The sequence below is a fragment of the Cervus elaphus genome, chromosome 23 (genome assembly GCF_910594005.1).
Source record: "Cervus elaphus chromosome 23, mCerEla1.1, whole genome shotgun sequence".
Lineage (NCBI taxonomy): Eukaryota > Metazoa > Chordata > Mammalia > Artiodactyla > Cervidae > Cervus > Cervus elaphus.
This window is the reverse complement of record NC_057837.1, coordinates 46,937,289-46,957,432: the sequence shown is the minus strand read 5'-3', so window position 1 is coordinate 46,957,432 and position 20,144 is coordinate 46,937,289. Positions and strand designations below refer to the sequence as shown.

The 20,144-nt window shown below is 40.6% G+C and overlaps 1 protein-coding gene across 3 annotated transcripts; it reads right to left on the bottom strand.

Annotated features, from left to right (window-relative positions):
* Positions 1 to 289: 289 nt before the first annotated feature.
* On the bottom strand, positions 290 to 18,275 carry LOC122681498 (prion protein). 3 transcript variants are annotated; one of them, XM_043883659.1, is made up of 3 exons: positions 18,153 to 18,275; positions 15,647 to 15,744; positions 290 to 1,776 (listed from the first exon to the last, which is right to left on the bottom strand). In XM_043883659.1, the coding sequence occupies exon 3, from the start codon at positions 1,764 to 1,766 to the stop codon at positions 996 to 998; it is 771 nt and encodes a 256-aa protein (XP_043739594.1). In that variant the 5' UTR covers positions 1,767 to 1,776; positions 15,647 to 15,744; positions 18,153 to 18,275; the 3' UTR covers positions 290 to 995. The 3 variants fall into 3 exon arrangements, with proteins under 3 accessions (XP_043739594.1, XP_043739595.1, XP_043739596.1); XM_043883660.1 differs by having other exon boundaries at positions 18,157 to 18,178; XM_043883661.1 differs by lacking the exons at positions 15,647 to 15,744; positions 18,153 to 18,275 and adding an exon at positions 14,728 to 14,819.
* Positions 18,276 to 20,144: the final 1,869 nt, after the last annotated feature.

Sequence of the window (20,144 nt, the reverse complement as noted above, 5' to 3'; positions counted from 1 at the left end):
CAGTCTTTCCCAGCATCCTTCCTGCCTTCAGTTCTTCCCATCAGGTGGCCAAAGTATTGGAGTTTCAGCTTCAGCATCAGTCCTTCCGATGAATATTCAGGGCTGATCTCCTTTAGGATGGACTAATATGATCTCCTTGCAGTCCAAGGGACTCTCAAGTTTTCTCCAACACTACAGTTCAAAAGCATCAATTCTTCAGCACTCAGCTTTCTTTATGGTTCAACTCTCACATCCCTAAGCAATGTCAAAATCATCCTGAGTTCCAGATAAACAACAGATTTGCTCTCAGTGTCTAGAAGGTAGTTTAATAAGGTACCTTAATTATCTATACTTTATGTTACTAAAGAAAGGAATACCACTTGAAGGTGCTTTAAACATACAAAATAGAAGGCTGCCACCAAGGGCACCTCTCCCATATGTTGGAATTTTCCAGTCTCAGAAGCCTTTTGTATTTTGTTATGTTCATTCCTTGTGAAAATGTCCTCTGTACATAAGTCAAAGGTTGCATGAATATCCATTCTTGATGCAATAGCTGGCTGTGTCACCTGCAAATGTAACCTGCAAAATGCAGAATATCCTTTACAGTTCTCTGCAGACACAGGACACATGCTCTCAACCAGGTAGAGTCTGGGTCTATGAACTAAGGATTTCCAGTTTTGTTTTTTTGAATGAATATTATGTGGCCTCCTTCCAGACTTGGCAGAAACGCTATTCCAAAAGGGAAATATAGTCAGGTATTCTTGAAACAGATGAGAAAATTGCTACAAAATCACTGCTAAGATGGGGCATTAGCGTACTGAACTAATGGGACTTGAATAAACAGCATCTCATGTCTGCTCTTCATTTCCCAGTGCTGTAAGCGCCAAGGGTATTAGCATACAGGTAATAAAGAGAGAAGCAAGAAATGAGACACCACCACTACAGGGCTGCAGGTAGATACTCCCTCCCCCAACCTGGTAAAGATTAAGAAGATAATGAAAACAGGAAGGTTGCCCCTATCCTACTATGAGAAAAATGAGGAAAGAGATGAGGAGGATCACAGGAGGGGAGGAGAAGAGGATCACACTTGCCCCTCTTTGGTAATAAGCCTCGGATTCTCTCTGGTACTGGGTGATGCACATTTGCTCCACAACTCGCTCCATCATCTTGATGTCAGTTTCGGTGAAGTTCTCCCCCTTGGTGGTGGTGGTGACTGTGTGTTGCTTGACTGTGATGTTGACACAGTCATGCACAAAGGTGTTCTGGTTATTATACTGATCCACTGGCCTGTAGTACACTTGGTTGGGGTAACGGTACATGTTTTCACGATAGTAACGGTCCTCATAGTCATTGCCAAAATGTATAAGAGGCCTGCTCATGGCACTTCCCAGCATGTAGCCACCGAGGCCCCCTACCACTGCTCCAGCTGCAGCAGCTCCTGCCACATGCTTCATGTTGGTTTTTGGTTTACTGGGCTTGTTCCACTGACTGTGGGTACCACCTTGACCCCAGCCTCCACCACCATGTGGCTGTCCCCAGCCACCACCATGGGGCTGACCCCAGCCACCTCCATGAGGTTGGCCCCAGCCACCTCCATGGGGCTGACCCCAGCCACCCCCTCCCTGAGGTGGATAGCGGTTGCCTCCAGGACTTCCCTGTCCCGGGTATCGGCTCCCCCCAGTGTTCCATCCTCCTCCAGGTTTTGGTCGCTTCTTGCAGAGGCCGACGTCACTCCACATGGCCACAAAGAGAACTAGGATCCAGCTGCCTATGTGGCTTTTCACCATGATGACTTATCTGCAAAATAAAGAGGGTGTCAGCATCATATGCCCATGTAAAAATCACTTAAAGTCTGCAGCATAATGAATGACTGCATAGCAGTGGCATCAGCTATAAATATTCTAGGTCATAAATGTTCTTCACATTCCATACATCTCACGAAAGTAATTGTAGGTAAAGTGTTAATACAACTCTTTCTCCTCCAAGGACAAAGTTGACCTTAAAATAATTCCTGGATCTGTTTCCTAGTAACTTGATAAATGTAGAATGCCAGCAACATTGCTTATGATAAAAATAACCTCTGATTGGTACACTATATCATAAACTAGAAGAAACTATAAATATCTGGTAGGTTTACCATAGCTTTGAACTTCTTTAAAATAGTGATTCTTGCAACTGGACTTATTCTTGTGGGGACACTGGAAGCTCTGCCTATTGGGTTGTTATAAGGGATATTAGTTCCTGGAACCTTCCGAACCCTGGCATGGACCCTATGGAATTGATTCTAATGTCCAGTTGGGTAGACCCCAAGGTAGGTGCTGAGATCATTAAATAATTTTCTGAATATTGGCTCACATCCTCTTTCCTCATGCGGGAATGTAAGCAGGGAATGAGTCTCTTTTGTTTGCTGCTATCTTCTTAGCGGGCCAGGGCAGAGCCTGGCACAGAGTAGGTACACAATAGATATCTGTTAAATGAAGGAATTAACATCTTCTGACATGTAAATGCCAACAAGAATTTTCTCAAAGGAATTCTCAATACAATAATTTTTGGAAACAGGAAACAGGCAAGATTTTGCAAATGCATCTATAAAGTAATTTTTCTTTCTATAGACAGACAAATGGGGCTATTCAAAATGGGATAAGAAAGGCTGTGTTCATAATATTTGCAGTCACTCACTCACTGAATGAGTCTTAGTTCAGCATTTAATGATTCATGAGTGATTTATTTTCTCTTTATTTTTGGTACAAAAGACACATATCTTACACATAAGGGCAAGCACAGTTTGGGAACAAAGTATTCTGCATGATAACCTATGAACATTTGTGAATGTACATTCATCAAATTACAGATGAATGAATCAAAGATTCAGATCTTTCAGAATGAAGATCTCACTTACCATGGGTGGTTCCAAGGGCAGAGATTAAAGATGCACAGTAGAATGATCATTAAACACTTTCTACTGTACCCCACATCAAACCACATGTTCCAAAATACCATGTGCCATAAAACCAAAAATGGCATATGCTGTAATTCTGATATTAGTCATCCCCAGCACTAGGACATCTACAAATAAAAGTGGCACCAAATATTATAAAATTATTTTTCATGACCTTCAGAACTAAAGACTAACTTGCATAATATTCAGAGGAAGAATGACTAAACAAATAAACTAACATCCCATTTATGTTTCTACTATCATTATTGAAATGCCTGAGTATAAATAAAAATCCATTTGAAAGTTAAAAGGCCAGTTAAACTACTCAGAATATGTCTACTAGGATTTTTGGAGCCTGTTTTGGGTAAGGGCCAGAGGGACAGTATCCTGGGATATGCCAAATGGCCTCATTCTTGCACCTGGTCTTTTGCAGGCCCGCTTCCCTGATCTACTCTCCATTTGCTCATGGGGCTCAGCTCTTGGCTTCCATGCTGCTCACAATTTCTGCTCAAACACCTCAGGGAATTGAACATGAGAACTTTCTGGAAGTCTTGGTGTTTGACATGGAAGATGAAAGACTAGAAGAATTGAGGTGGAACCCAGATTTCTGGATTGTACAATTCTGTGGACAGAAGACAGAAGGTGGAGCAAGACCATAGGAAGACAAATGAGGATGTCGCTTTGACAATGCCATTATCAAGCTACACGTGGGACAAGAGATACCAGTGAGTCTGCTAAGCTTGGTGAGTCTGGAGCTGAGGAATGACCACGGACTGGAGATACAGGCAATAGGACATAAGGTCATGGGCATATGTTGCTGATCACTACTTTAAAATTGAATATCAGAATAAAGTTGGATAATCATAAACTATATTAAGATGAAATCATTTTAAAATCAGTTGAGATCACACAAGCAACATTTAATTATGAAAATCATAAAAAACAATTTTGAAGTAGAGAATCATTTCTAAGAATAAGAAGAAATCAAAACTTAATGAGACCTTGGAGAATTTTCTTTGTTTGTGATTAAAATAAGGAAGATCTTGTATTATTTAATCCAAAATCTCTCACTGTACAAATTATGCTACAAAGATTAGCAAATTCCAGAAACATATCTGTGATTACAGTAAAATTGCTAGGAATGCATACCAGGTTTCTGAATGCCTGGCTGTGTTATGACACTTCATATAAGATGTTCTCAGAGAATAGTCAGGTTGCAGCCTAATCCTCTAACACATCTAGATATTAAGTATTTGATAACAGTCAATACCTATCTTTATTTTTTGGGCTCCAAAATCACTGCAGATGGTGATTGCAGCCATGAAATTAAAAGACGCTTACTCCTTGGAAGGAAAGTTATGACCAACCTAGACAGCATATTAAAAAGCAGAGACATTATTTGTCAACAAAGGTCCATCTAGTCAAGGCTATGGTTTTTCCAGTGGTCATGTACAGATGTGAGAGTTGGACTGTGAAGAAAGCTGAGTGCCAAAAAATTGATGGTTTTGAACTGTGGTGTTGGAGAAGACTCTTGAGAGTCCCTTGGACTGCAAGGACATCCAACCAGTCCATCTTAAAGGAGATCAGTCCTGGGTGTTCATTGGAAGGACTGATGCTGAAGCTGAAACTCCAATATTTTGGCCACCTGATGCAAAGAGCTGACTCACTGGAAAAGACCCTGATGCTGGGAAAGACTGAGGGCAGGAGGAGAAGGGGATGACAGAGGATGAGATGGCTGGATGGCATCACTGATGGACATGAGTTTGAGTAAGCTCTGGGAGTTGGTGACGGACAGGAAAGCCTGGCGTGCTGCAGTCCATGGGGTTGCAAAGAGTTGGACACAACAGAGCAACTGAACTGAACTGAATACCTATCACTAAGAAAACTACTCTTAGCAGTCTAGGAATAGGAGGAAACCTGCTTAACTTAATAAAGACTATATAACAGAAATGGTAAACATAATTAATAGATAAATTTTTGAATGCAGTCCCTTTATGATCAGAAACAAAATAAGGACGTCCCCTGTCACAGGACTGGAGATCCTTCCAGTGCCATTACTGTTATTTTAGTCACTAAGTTGTGTCCAACTCTTTTGTGATCCCATGGACTGTAGCTCTCCAGGCTCCTCTGTCCATGAGATTTCCTAGGCAAGAATACTGGAGTGGGTGGCCATTTCCTTCTCCAAGGCATCTTCCTGACCCAGGAATCAAATCTGCATCTCCTCATTGATAGGTGGATTCTTTAACACTGAGCCACTTGGGAATCCTTCTTCCAATGCCATATGCAAGGACAAAGACTGGTGCAATAACTGTAAGAAAAGAGCTCCAGCTGTCATTATTTGGAATTAATGTGATTATATACATAGAAAATTCAGCACACTTGGCAGAGGTAACAAGAGACTCAACTAGAGTTCAGCAAGGCTATGGATTGGCTTATAAAAATCAACAGCATTTCTCTACACCAGCAATAATTGACTAGAAAAAAATTAATAAATAAGATAGTAATAATTTCAACCCATACTGTAAAGTGGGCTTTCCTGATAGCTCAGTTGGTAAAGAAACCACCTGCAATGCAGGAGACCCCAGTTTGATTCCTGGGTCGGGAAGATCCACCAGAGAAGGGATAGGCTACCCACTCCAGTATTCTTGGGCTCACCTGGTAAAGAGTCTGCCTGCAATGTGGGAGACCTGGGTTTGATCCCTGGGTTGGGAGGATCCCTTGGAGGAAGGAAAGGCTACCCACTCCAGTATTCTGGCCTAGAGAATTCCATGGGCTGTATAGTCCATGGGGGCACAAAGAGTCAGATACAACTTTCACTTTCACTTTCATACTGTAAAGTATCTAGGATTGACTTAACTCAAGAGAAAGTAAGACTAGGGGGAAAAGAAATTGAACACTACTAAAGAACAAAGAAGATGATCTGTAAAAATGGAAAGGTCTCAGTTGGAACCACTTAGTATTATAAAGATGTCAATTTCCTATAAATGAACTTATAATATGAATAATACTGACAATCAAAATTCTAGCTGGATTTTTTTTGAGAAATTCAATAAAGGATGAAGAAATGTCCACAAATAAAACTCAACCTTAAAAAGGAAAAGAGGTGAGAACCTACTGTTATCAAACATTAAATCCTAGTATAAAGTCATAGTAATAAATATGGTACCAATCTAGAAATGAACATACAGATCAAAGGAAGCAGAATAACAAGTTCAGAGATAAACCCAGATACACTGACTTTAGTACAAACTGGATAAATGATAAATTGACAAAACAAATCAATGAGAAAGGAAGGTTTATTTAGCAAAGACTTCTGGGAAACTGAAGGAAAATAAAACTAGGACCTTAATGCCACATGCAAAAGCAGGCTCTAAATGGATAAGAGACCTAACTGTAAAAGGTAAAATTTATGAATTAAAAAACTGTATGGGGATTCTCAGAGATGTTTTGCAAGACTGATGTCCCAAGACTCATTGCCTCTCCCTCTCTATTCTGCCTTTTTACTTTATTTCCTCACTTCCCCTCATTTGTTCTATAAAGAACCTGGCATCCAGAACCCAAGAAGGTTATTTTGAGACGTTAGTCTGCCATCTTCTCAGTCAGCCAGCTTACCGAATAAAGTCACATTCTTTCCCTCAACATCTCATCTCTGATTCACTGGCCTGTTGTTCACTGGGTGGAGCAAGCCTGGATTCGGTAACAAATTTGACTTGCTGCTTGTGTTTAGCCAGCTCCGTTAGGGAATATTAGGGCAAGGCTCTAGCAGCTGCTGGGACCATTTGTGCTGACGATCTCTCCTTCAAGATTCCCTGAAGTGGCATCAGTGGCCCCAGGGCCTGGCAGTTGAAGAAAAGAATCAACAAACTTCTAAAAGTCAACAGACTCAATTTCATAGCATTAGTTTTCTTCATTCGATAGCTGGCTCATTTGTTTGTGGTTTTGTTTGCCCTTCTCTATTATGAGTTGACAAACTTGATTTTGTAGGTAAGTTGCTCTGGTGTGCACACTGGAAGCATATTCCCCTCTAAATTTGGGCTTTTCCTTTATAGGACAAGCCAATTTGGTTGGGGTACCCTGTTGGAGATGGGAATTGTTGTTGGACTCTACCTGAGTTGGAACCAGTTTATTGGGGAACTAGTTCTTGTGGGGGTAAGCCTACCCTAGTTGTGTGCTTGTTTTGTGCTATGTCATTTCAGTCGTGTCCTACTCTTTGTGACCTTATGAACTGTAGCCTGTCAGTCTCCTCTGACCATGGGATTCTCCAGGAAAGAATAATAGAGTATACTGGAGTATAAGAATACTGGAGTATATCCAAGGGCATAGCAGTATTCTTGCCTGGAGAATCCCATTGACAGAGGAGCCTGGTGGGACACAGTCCAAAGAGTTGTAAAGAGTCAGACACAACTGAAGCGGCTTAGCATGCATGCCTCCAGAGGGAGGGCACAAAACAAGCACACAGTTGGAATTAGTTCATTTGTTTTGTAGGGTAAATTTATTTACCTGAGCTGGGAAATGGTTCATCTATGTATTAGTGCTGGAATTTGTGTCATTTATGTTGGAATTTGCCTATTTTTTTGTGTGTTTTGGTGCTATCAAACCTATAAAAATGGGAAATATTTTGTCTATCCTGAAGAAAAGTTTTGGGGACATATATTAGATATGTTAAGATCAGAAGAGCAATGGGCCCTGAATGGCTCACAATTACACACTCTTGCAATTAGAAGTGTTTTGCAAAGGAGAGGAACACTCTGATAATAAATGAAGAGGCTTGGGGACTCCCTTGGACTTGAGGCATTTGATTCTAATTTTCCTACAGGAGCCCTGGGTAACTTTGACAGTGGAGAGCTTCAGCTTCAGCTTGGGGAGCACCACCCGTGAAGGAAAACTCCATTTATAAAGCATTTTGGACAAAGGTCACAGGTCTAATGAAACTGGGAAGTCATGTTAATGTGACCCTCTAGCTGGCTAGACTTTGGTTTATTCTGGTTACTTTGGTAACATACAGGCATCTGATACTAATTGCTTGAGCTAAAAGGAGAAGTACTTCCTTTAAGGTCTCCAAACTTCTCACACTCCCTCATTCCTTTCCCCTCAAACCCTCTGCAAACAGACTAATATCTATGGAACTCTAGCTAGGGTTATTCTCTGGGGTGTTCTGAAGGCCTCATAGCCCACTGTGCCCCAGTAGCTGCCACCCAAGCAGGTCAAGGCTCTCCTTTCCTCCTTCTCCCTTAGGCTGAGTAGCAGGCCAATTAACATTGTGAGGGCACGGGTCAGGCACTTAAAAGCCATTAAGGCGCCTATTGCTTGAAGTCTCTTGTGACAGAATAAGTGGGTAACAGAATGGACCAGACTATTAAGAGCATCTGACTCTGAAGGAGGAAACAGACAGAACAGGCTCCATCTTGAAAGCAGGACTCCATGTTGGGCCAGACTGTGGACTTTGAGCTTATATGCCCAGGATCTATGGAAATGACATACCAACTGGAAAACCAGACCCCCCAGATGGAAGAGCCCCAGGGCTCATACCTAGACTCTCAGTAGCCTAAAAGAATACCCTAATTATCTGTGTAACTGAATAGAATCATAAATTCTATTGTGTTTATTGGGATATGACCACAGGCCTATTGATAATTGTCCACTGTTAACTACCTCGGCTTAAGGAATATGAATCATGGGTTAACTTTGTATCTTTCCTTTGTTCAGACTAGTTTCAGGGAATTTGGGGAGGTGGGTTTGGGCACGTACATTTAGGATATATAAGGTTTTCACAAAAACTGGTCAGGGTCCTTGGCTAAGAAGAGACTCTGCCTTGGGCCCGCCGGTATAATAAACTGCACTCCACTATCTGCATTGTCCTTCTGAGTGAGTTTGTTTCCCGGAACGTGTGGCTACGACAACTCCAGCAAGACAACTTCTAGGCATTGTGAAGCACACATTGGTTCAAGCAAAACACTGACCCATTCCCCCTGGCTACGACCTTCCAGGTAGGACTATGAGGCAGATTCCTCAGTCCAGACTGATTTACAGGAGCCTAAATTGTTGCCTCTGTGTCTTCCCAAGAGCTAAGCTAAATGAGGAAAGGTAAAACTTTCCAACATAGGTAAATGGGTATGTCAATCCTTCAGTATCATTCAAAAAAGAAAAACAAAACTGTCTGTGTTTTACAAATGCAGTCTTTACAGCACCGGAAGTGTGGTTCCAAAAATAATCCAAATCCCATCAATCATTTTACTACTCCCCAGACCTTCCCTGGTTATCTTAAGAGGCCTGTAAGTATTTAACAGAGGAAACAAAGTATTTTAGGAAAAACTTGGCTGTATCTCTGAGATGCAAATGTCTTTGAGACACAAATGTCTTCTCAGGAACCCTCATTACACTGTCTTTTTAAAATGCAAATTTTAGAGTAGGTAAAGTAATTTAGAAGTTGGCTTGGCCAAGATAATTAGAATTCCTAAGTGCTTTTTCTGCAAATATTTAGCTATCTAGCCAAGTGAGTTTGACTTATTCCATCTATGAGAAACCCAATTTTAATTCAACCTCATATGTAAACTGATGGGTTTTACATTGCCTGACTCAGTACTGCAATCTTGAAATAAGAACTGAGGCCTCTCTGTTTGTGTGTTTGTATGTATCTTTGTCTTTGGATAACATTGCTGCAGTTGATTTGTAAAAGAGCTCTATTTAATTGGTTTAAACAAAAGTAAGTGCTTACAAACCAAACAATTCTAAATACAATTAAGCTAAATGAGCTCCAGGTTCACGTGAGCTGGGAAATATTTAGTATTAAATTATATTTGGTATTAATGGTTGTTTGCTGATACAATTTGTCAGCAAGGAAAGGGACTTGATGTGAAGAAACTTTTAAGGAAAGAAAATGCAAATGAAGATAAGAGCTTTGAGTGAACTTTAAGAAATAATTTTATTTTAGGATATCTCCAGATATTCAACAACTTGAAAGTTAAAATTGTGCTAAAATAAATTAAGTGATGGAAAGTTCGTTAAACATGGACCCTGAAAAAGTAGTTTTGTATATGATCAGGACTAAGTTTAAAACAAATTTAACTGAATAAATGAGTCTTGAAAGTAACCTAGTACAAAGCAAATTTGGCTTTTCTCTCCTTTGATAATAGATAATAAGTATTTCTACCTTTTAAATAATCTGTTCTATATTTGCCTTTGAAATCTTTTATTGTCATTTTGGTTAAGTAAGTAACTATTGTTTCACAGTGACCTATGATCCTGTTGTGTTTTAAAATATTTTTTCTTAATGCTCTTTTGACAAGACTTCCCAAATCAAATTACAATAAAGTTCCTTTGATCTTTAGCTAACTTTGGGGTGCTTCAAAGGGCCCCTGAGACACACCAAAGGGAGATATTAAACTAATTAGATTTACTTGGTATGTTAAACTACATGGCAAGTGTTGTCCAATGAATAATAAATCTTAAATTTTATTATATGATAAATGATATCAATATTCTAGAGATTATATGAGTTCTTAGAAATGTGATATGTCCTGGTAGAATATTATCAGTCATAACTCTAGTTCTATTACCTGAAAGCATTGTATGTCACAGCAGTAACCAGGTTACTTTGTCAATTGCATCATAATCAGATTTAAAGTGCCTTCTTAAGTCTTTTGTCATTATGGACAGTTATGGTTTCACTCTTGCCTCTGTAAAAACGCCTCCTCTTCAAGAAGGTTTATAAAAAGGACTTTTGGATAAATCCAAGTTTCTGACTTTTAGATCATAATGCTGAACTAGTAACACATTGAAGAATTCTAATGGGAAATCTGATGGCTTCATAAAGCTGTTAACAAAAAGGATTAGTTACATAGGACTGAGTGAACTGATAAATTGCTATAATTTTTATGGTTTCTATCTAAAAATAACTGGTTTAAATAAGGAAAACTTCCTTAACCTCTGACTTAAGAGTAACTTGGTAAATTATATCTTTTGTAAGCAAAAGTAAAACTTAAATCTTTCTCTCTCTATCTGGTTGATCCTGCCAGTAGCATATGATTGTCTCAAAGATTAAGCTATGGCAATGGCCAGTACAATGAAACTGAAGATAGCTCGTTTAATCAGTCATGGCTCCTTTGGTCACTAGATTATTGCAACTGGACTACAACTAGTTATACTAATCATTGCTTTACTTTATTCTTTATTTTTAAATTGTGTTTTGTGTCTCCCTGTTGCACTATGTCATTATCAGTGTTACTAGCTGCATTACTTATATCCCGACTAATTTATAATATGGTTGTCTCTTGCAGGAACTAATGTGTAATCAGGCCTCCAATAAAACTACGCTGAACATCTTGAGAAAATAGATCACATTTACAACATAAAATAATTATAATAGTGTGATTCTAGGTATGGGAAGAAGCAACAATGGAAAATGTCTCCTGGATGATAATTAGACAGAATCCAGAAAATCTTTAATTATTCATGGGGGTCTAATCCAAAATTTAGCACCTGGAGTGGTGCATCAAGAAGTTTTGCCTGATCTGGGATGAACCTCACAGCACCATGAAACAAAGTTTGATCATGAAATGTCTCCCAAATATTGGTCAAATTCCTGACCAAGAAGGGAAGACCTGAGAAATGGAATCAACAATTGAAGCCCTCCAATGTGAGCTGGTGAACCCCAAGTCAACTCAAGAAGGAGAAAAAACTCAGGAAAGAAAACTCAGGAGGGAAAATACCTGCCGTCTAGCAGTCATCAGATTGCACCCATTCCCTGTGGTGAACCTTGAGGAAACTCTTGAGAACACAGGATCACAGGCCCCAGACAGCTGAATTACATATCAAGGAAATAATTTTAATGAGCCCTGACTCATGCATCTTCCCATACACAGAAAAGTGCAAAATTTCTTAACTTGAGATACTGCCTCCTGGGTTTGAAGTCCAATATTTCTAAGTTGACAGGTATAAAGTAGGCACTTTCCAAGGAGGAACAAAAAGAAAACAAATCTCAATATTTGGAACACTGGCATCAAAGGCAGACACTCCCAGAAAGATTCATCTGACAAACAGAAAGATCACTGTCCCCTTTTCCTACAAGATTGTCAGATGGACCTTGACAGTGGGGAACTGTTGCAGACAAGAACCAATTCTGACTCCATGTTGGAACTGTTTCTTTGACTTGCTTTTTGTTGCTGTTGTTATTATAATCATACATAATGGCCTGCCTCAGAAAACCCAGTCCCTCTGCCTAACTGTTGGACTGAAGTGCCTTTGTTTAGCTCACAGGGAGATAATCTGACACTTCCCACCTGTGAATGGTTGCAGGAAAGAAGAGATTAACACATCCCTTCCACAGGCTGCCCATTTCTGGAGATGTCTTGCAAGACATGGGTCTTTTTTACTTTACTTCCACACTGCCTCTCCCTCTCTATTCTGCCTTTATTTCCTCATCTTCCTGACATCTCTGTTCTGTAAAAGAACCTGGCATCTAGACACTGATACTTGTTTTGAGACATTAGTCTGCCATTTTCTCAGGCAGCCAGTTTTCCAAGTAGTCATATTCCTTGCCTCATAAAAAATTAAAAAAAAAAATCTGTGTGGGAGGGATTACCTTTCTATTCAACTATAAAAACTGACATTGAATCAATCATTAAATAAATATTTATGGAACAGCTAGTATGTACCAGTTTTTAAATAGAAAACTTGACCATTTATCATAAAAGAAATGGAGAAAAAAGTTACTGTACAATAACTATTGATTACTTGAACAAATATTTATTACATGTCTTCTAATATTACTGTTCTGTGGCTGAGAACACAGTGGTAAGATATTTAGTTTGTGGGTTTGGGGACTACAGGGAGATAAGTATCTGGAGCCTGAAACAGTGTGAAGCCATCAAGTGGCTTAGGAGAATCACATCACAGATTTTTTTTTTCTTTTTTTTTTAAAGTTCACCCTTACTGTTGTGTAAAGAGAAAATTTTGAGGGATAAGAAAGGAAATGGTGAGACCATTTAGAAAATGATTAAAGGAAGAAGGTGGTGGAATCTGGGACTGTGACAAAGCAGCAAGGAGCTATGAAAAATGGGATGTATTTTGCAGAAAAAAACAACTAAGCTGATAGAGTGGATGTGAGAGTTGACCAGGTTTGTGGCTTTTGGAACTAGGTAGATGGTGGTGATGCCACCTAATGAAAACAAGAAAACTGATAGAGGGCCAGGCTTGTGAGAAAAATAAAGTTATAGTTTGGATATATTAACTTTGCTACATCTATGAGCCATTCAAGTGAGAGTATCAATTTAGGCAATTGTTATAAGAATCTGGAATTCTTACTCAGTAGAGATATAAACATTTGGGCAGTTCACCTGAGATGTAGCAGTAAGAGCCACAAGGAGTGAAGGGCTCACACTCCTAGCTACCCAACCTGCAGCAATATGGATGCCAAAATCCAAAAGAAATTACCACCAAATTGATTTTGATATTTTAGTAAAAGAATACACTGTGACCAATACAGATTATTTTAGGAATACAAGAATGGCTCAAAGTCATGAAATCAATTAACCTATTAGTAGGTTAAGGAGAAAAAAATGATTCTCTGACGTTGCAAAGTTTTCAATTAAAATTAAAGCTCTCACTTAAATTCAGGAATCAGTGCTTTTCTAACTTTTTAAGTTTAAGATGTTGAAAAAATTTCTATAGAACTAGAAGTAATACACAGCCCACACCCTATCTTAACAGAGGAAAAGCATTCTCTTGAATGAGATTAACAAGAAAAGAATGTAAGTGATTGCTGCTATTTTGGACTGCTATGGAGAAAGCCAGGTATGATTTTCTATCTGGAAAATTCAGGACAGTCATCCAAAAATGCCCTTGAATAAATAAATGAGCTTATTTATTAGGGTGGCAGTTTTTAAACTCAACATATAGAAAAGAGTGAATACTCAAATTAGTTGTAATTACTTAGAAGATTTAGTGTGAAAAAAAAAAATTCCACCCATTATGGCAACAAAAAATGCAAACTAAGATTTAACCTAATAATAAATAGTAGAACTTAGACGAAAAAAGCTGGAAGACTGAAAAAAAAAAAGATAGGCAAGGTTTATGACTGGGAAAATCAAGATTGAAGATTTTGAAAGATACCAATTCAACTCCAATTAATCATTAAGTCAATACAATTTCAGTCCTAATTCAAAGAGGATTTTAAAGAATATAATGATACTCAAAATTAAGATGGAGAAGGCAATGGCAACCCACTCTAGTACTCTTGCCTAGAAAATCCCATGGATGGAGAAGCCTGGTAGGCTGCAATCCATGGGGTCGCTAAGAGTCGGGCACGACTAAAGCGACTTAGCAGCAGCAGCAGCAAAATTAAGAAGACTGAAGAAATTACTGAATAGGAAGAAAATCTAGGGTACACTTGGCCTGCCAGGTATCAGATGGATTGGAAAACTATAATAAATACGATCATGTGGCATTAGTGCATAAGCACATGGCAGAGCAATGGAATGAGAGAGAAGGAACAACAACAAAACTATCCATATATTGTCCCATTCATCTTACTCGCTTTTATACATGGGGATTGAGAATCAGAGCTGGTAGGAACTTATGTCCAGTGGTTGTGTGCCAGGGGCCAAACTTTTGATACTCAAAATATGTTATACCCTTGAGACTTATTTAGTTAAATTGGAAACTGGCACCAAACAGTCCCTCTATCCATCCTTGCCCTGGGGAAATTTCCAATTTTTCATAAGCTAAGTGGAACTCATTTGTCATATTTTCATCTTTTGAGGTCACTGCTCCTTAAAAAGAGTCTAATGCAAGCTGTACAAAAATTTACAAACCATTTTGAGGTGGAGGTTTTTCCACTGACACTGAGGCCTAGCCCTGGACTGAATAGGGCAAACGGTCTCCAGTCTGGTCCATCCTCAGAGTGATGTGAAGAGCTTTAAGAAAAGCAACAACAACAAAAAAAAGAAAAGAAAAGCAACATTGCTAAAGTCTACACCAGGCCAACAGCCTGGGAGTATCTAGTAGGAATCTATAATAAGGCTTCCCAGGGAGCTGCACCCCTAGCCAATCTTCCGAGCTTGGTCTCGGGAAGAAAACATTTAACATTTATAATGTTTTGCATAAAAGGGAACACCTCCCTTGATGTGATCACACAATATTAGAACAGCAATAAGCAGAACATGGTTAGGAGAAAAAGAATGAATAAACTGAGAAAAAATTCTCCCAACTGTAAGAACTGTTAAACATGCTATTCACTCAAAGATTATTTTGCTGTAGCCACCACAGCTTTAGACACAGTCAGGTTTTGAATGTTTCATATGCAACAGTTCAGTTGATAAACTGGTTGCCTTGGAAAAGGAAATAAGATCTAAAAAGGGAGAATGGAATAGGTAAGTTAAAACTACAGCTTAGAAAAACTGTTACCTCATAAAACCTTTGTCTGTTGATAGTCACCTTCAGTGTTGATTTGGTGCAGAAATGTTAGATTATTGCTTTTATTATACTATTTTTTAAATGGCTGCTTCTTACATAACTCAGAATGATTCTAGAGAAAACTATGTCCCTTTCCCTGCAAAATCAAGATGATTTTACAAGAAAGAGTGATATAATAGGTGAGGGTTACATATATAGATCCCAGTGGCCTCCAGAGCAAGGATTTGTGATCCCAGCTTTTTCAGTCCCTTATCTTCTGTGCAACAGTTGCGCACTTTCAACCATCACAAGACCAAAGAGATTCCGCAGGGTACCTACATCTGCTGTGATTCAGCTTAAGTCGGATTTGTGTCTCTGGGAAGACAGATGCTTTGACTTGGTTGAAACTGTTCGGTTTTCAAATATATTCAGAAGTCCTTAAAAAAAAAAAGAAAAAACTATAATTGATAAATAAATATAAAGAACTGATTCTTTAACAGAATAACTCAGTATATAAATCATTAAACCACTAATGAATCTACTCAAGGAAAAAATACGATAGTATTTTTAAAAAAGAGATGACGCTGACTAAAAAAAAGCAAACATGACACTGAACTCTCCTTCTCCCATACACAGAAAACTGTGGGTCCATTTTTCGCTCAGATTTTCCACATATGCATCCATGTCTGAGTAATCTTACTTTGACCTGTCAGTTTTTTCCTATATATCACAGAGAGGCTCTAAAATTATGACTTGTGATGGTTACACAATGTTTCTTTCAGTAAAGTGCTATGATTTTCTTAGCTGCTGCTCTGCTATTTTATTAATACATTTAGGTTGCCTCTGGACTGCATCTAATTTTAGATCATTCTGAGTTCTGTGGGTGCATGCAGCTTTTCTTCTTCTTTCCTTGTTTCTTCCATTGCAGGTAAGTTCCCAGGAGTGGGGTTTCTGGGTCATGGCTTAAAGGATCACCAGACCGTTTTTCACAAATTTCATACAGATTCACAATGTCCCCCAGTGCAGTGTGACTAGGCAAAGAATAAAAGTATACATACTAAAGGTCAGTTTTACAGTTAATCTTGGCAAACTCCTGAAGTAGGTATAATTTCCTCTATTTTATGAATGGACAAGAGGAGGAGGAGGAAATTAGGTCCCGAATTGTAAAATTAGTTGCAGAGCCATATTTTAAACTCCAAAGCCTTGCCACCTCCCATGATAACTGAATATGCAAATTTCTAGGTAACCTTCCAGGAGTGGTTGCTGTTACTGTTGTTTTTACTACTAGTTGTAAAATGATAATCCAGACTTGCTTTAATTTGTATTTTATCCCATAAATGATTCTTCATTTCACCATTTATCTTTTTATAATCTTGATATTTTTCTTTCACAAGTATGAAAAATTTGCATCAGATACAAATCATATACAAATCACATCCTAACTCTGTTTTCTTTCCTTTTCTGGTTCTTTTTCATTGTTAGAGCCCCTCAGTGTTTCCATAGGAAAACTGTTCCTTTTCATAGGTTAATTTTAAAATCTGAGAGAGTTGTTCATTATCCAGAGGTCTGACATTTTTATTCAATTTTCTGTTCCTATTTTTCTCTGACAACTTGTGAAAATTTTTAATCCTATTCTGTGTGGAATCTTTTGCAAGGAAAAGTAACACTTCAAATGTTCAGCATTCGGGAAACTGCTTAATAAACCCTGCTTGCTCTTAAGTACAAGCAAATAACTCGGCCATGAGATGAGGATAACCATGATCAGGGAGGTGAAACTGCTTTGTTGTTAAGAATCTGGAGACGAGGAAACTGAAAAACAAGATGGTGAGGGTGGTGGGCTTATGATTTTAAAAAATCTATTTGCTACAGATGGTACCAAAAGAAAAGGGGGGGGGGGACGAAAAAGGACAGCAAAAAACGGACTTCTCCTCGTTGTTTAGTAATCAAACGTGAAGGTGCCACCCCTATTGGCAGATGAGGGTGTTTCTCCGAGAGGCGCCTGATCCCCTCCCCTCAGTCTCCTTAAGGCCGAGATCCCTCCTTCCGGAGGGTCAGTGGAGACAGCGAAAAGCTTTGGCTTTACCACATCTGAGCTCCCAGGAAACACTGCTCCCGGTACCTGGATTTCTCTGGCCTGGAGTGAGGGCAGGGTCGCCCATGACTCCCCTCGCCGAGGCCGAAGCCCAGGCCACGCCCGCCCGAGCCGATCCCCACGCGGTTGCCAGAGACTCACCCGCAGCTACCCAGGTACCTCCCAGCCGCGTGATGGCAGGCAGGGCCGCCCCTCGGGAGGAGTTCGGCAGCAGCGGCTGGGGGCCCACGGACGCTCCCGCACTCCTCACCGCCGAGGTCGGGCCCCGTGGGGCGCCAGCTTCCCCCACCCCCAATAACGCGTCTCCTCTGGGCATCTGGAGGCCCCAGATTCCGGGGCCTCTCCCTTGTTCTTCTGAGCTCCCCAGCGGTTCCTCTGACCTGCGGCCCCTCTACCGGTGCGATTCGCCCATCCCACTCCCGCAGTGGACGAGCGTGGGAGGGGGCTAGATTCCTACACACCGCCCACATACCCCGGGAGGGGGGCCAGCCAGCCGCGGCCCCCGTCCACATTCCGAGTAAATGGAGCTCTCCTAACCAGTAGGGCAAAACCGAGCGGCGGCTGTCAAAATCCAACGAGCACGCTAAACAGGCCCGACGTTCCCCGCGCCCGCCGGAACGTCCCCAGTCCTCCTCACGGTCAAGGTCTGCCTCCCACCCAATCCGATCCGGCTGGGTGCCCGGGGGCCTCGGCCGCCAGCCCTGGGGTTGGGCGGTCTCCGCTGGGAATTTAAAGGACTACGTGGTTGTTTACCTGCCTCTGCGAAAAAGAAGACGCTCTCTGCTCTGCGGCTGTCAGCGACTGGCAACTAGGGCGGGTGAGTCGCCGGGCGGAGGAGGAGGTGCAGGGGCGGGGAGGCGACGGCGCGCGCACGCTCAGGCGCGCCCGCTGCCGACGCCCGGGGTTTACCGGCAGACCCAGGAATCTAAGTCCCTGGGCAAAACGAGTCGAGACTGGCTTAAACGCTAGCATCAACTAATATCGCCTCCCCGGCTCATCACTCCCCGAAATCGCTTGTTGACGATAAAAATCATCTTTAAAGGAAAAATCGGCCAAAGCCCGAGCTTCTCGTTACGTAATAGAGAAAATAAAAGATCAGGAAATGAGAAAGCAATTTCTGGAACTTTGGTAACCAGAAATTTCTAAAAAGAACAAAAATTCTACTACCCTGGATTGAGCGCAATGTTTGTGAATTTTCAGATTAAAATTTGAGGCCTAGAAAGGATATTAGCCATCACCTGCCGTCATTTACTCAGTTCCTGCTCATTGTCTACAAAATAAGACTAGATTATGATATTCATAAAGTGAGGGAAATGCACTCCACTTAACAAGTCCATTCTGCACATTACCTGAGGTTTCTTGTATAAAACATGGTGTGTTCTTGATCACCATTACTGCCAAATTTTTATGTAGGGGTTTGTCTCATGTGAAGGATGGCAAGTGATAGAAAACAGGTGTTAGAGGGATCATATACATCATTACCCAAATTTGGTCACTTTTGAGAGTACCAATATTATTTATGCTGGGTCAATGGGTATAAACCTGGGAAAAATGAGATATCTAGTCCCCTTGTTATGGGCAAGAGGCTCCACTGAACTTGCAAGGAAAGAGGTTTAAAAATATTGAGACACCCATTAGGTTAAATATCTCTGGGTGGATCTCTCAAATAGGATGAGCACAAGTGAGGGAGCTGAGAGGCCAGGAGAACTGTGTAGAATGAGGTGATGTATATATGAATGTGGATGGGGGCCTGAAAGTTCTGCTGGGAAGGAGAAATGAGAGGTCTATAAAACATAACAATGGAATGAAGATGATTCAGTAATGGAAATGGATTGTGGCCAGTTAGAAATGAGTATTAGGCAGCAATGCCAGGGCTGTTTTCTATCCAGTCAGTCTGTTGTAGCCACGCATTCCGGGAAACAAACTCATTCAGAAGGACAATGCAGATAGTGGAGTGCAGTTTATTATACCAACGGGCCCAAGGCAGAGTCTCCTCTTAGCCAAGGACCCCGACCAGCATTTGTGAAAATCTTTTATACCCCATGTGTACGTGTCCGAACCCACCACCCCAAATTCCTTGAGACTTACATAAACAAAGGAAGGGTAAATACAATCCCAATAACCCCGTCATTCATGTGCCATGTGCTCAGACAGTTAAACAATTAGCCAATAATCAATAAGCCCAAGGTTACACTCCGACAGGTACAGAAAATTTATGGCCTGTCTGGAGGAAGGGGTGATTAGTATATGTGTTCTCTTAGGCGATGAGTAACCTGGATACGATCAAGTTTCCCCTGTCTGGAGGGGGTCTTATCCTTCTCTTGTTGTTTCCTTAGGCACTAAACGCAGAGTTCAGAGTCCGTTGGGGAGGTGGCTGAGCATGATCAGCATGAACAGGCCTAAGGTGGAGTCCAGGCCCTATGAATTCTTTCTTCAAGTCTTACATAATGATTAAGTTGACACTACTTTTAGAGCCTTACCTTCTTTCCTCAGAGATTGTTTATTGTGAGATACATTGGGGACAGTGAAGCATCTCTTTGAGTCTTGAGCTGGTGGAGTGAGTGACCAGATCAGGCTGGGCAAGGGACTGACTTTCCCCTGCCAGGAAGGGCAATGTAAAGCTTGTTTAGAAGATGCCAAAACTCAACCTTTTTCCTCAAAAGAATCTGATGTCAACTGGCTTGAATGCTTTCCTTTCCTCCCCCAACCCAGAAAATGCTCAAAAGGCAACATAGTTCGTGAGGG

Bases quoted from the DNA above. Each gene is read 5' to 3' on its own strand.
- LOC122681498 (XM_043883659.1), bottom strand. From the start codon at position 1,766: ATGGTGAAAAGCCACATAGGCAGCTGGATCCTAGTTCTCTTTGTGGCC.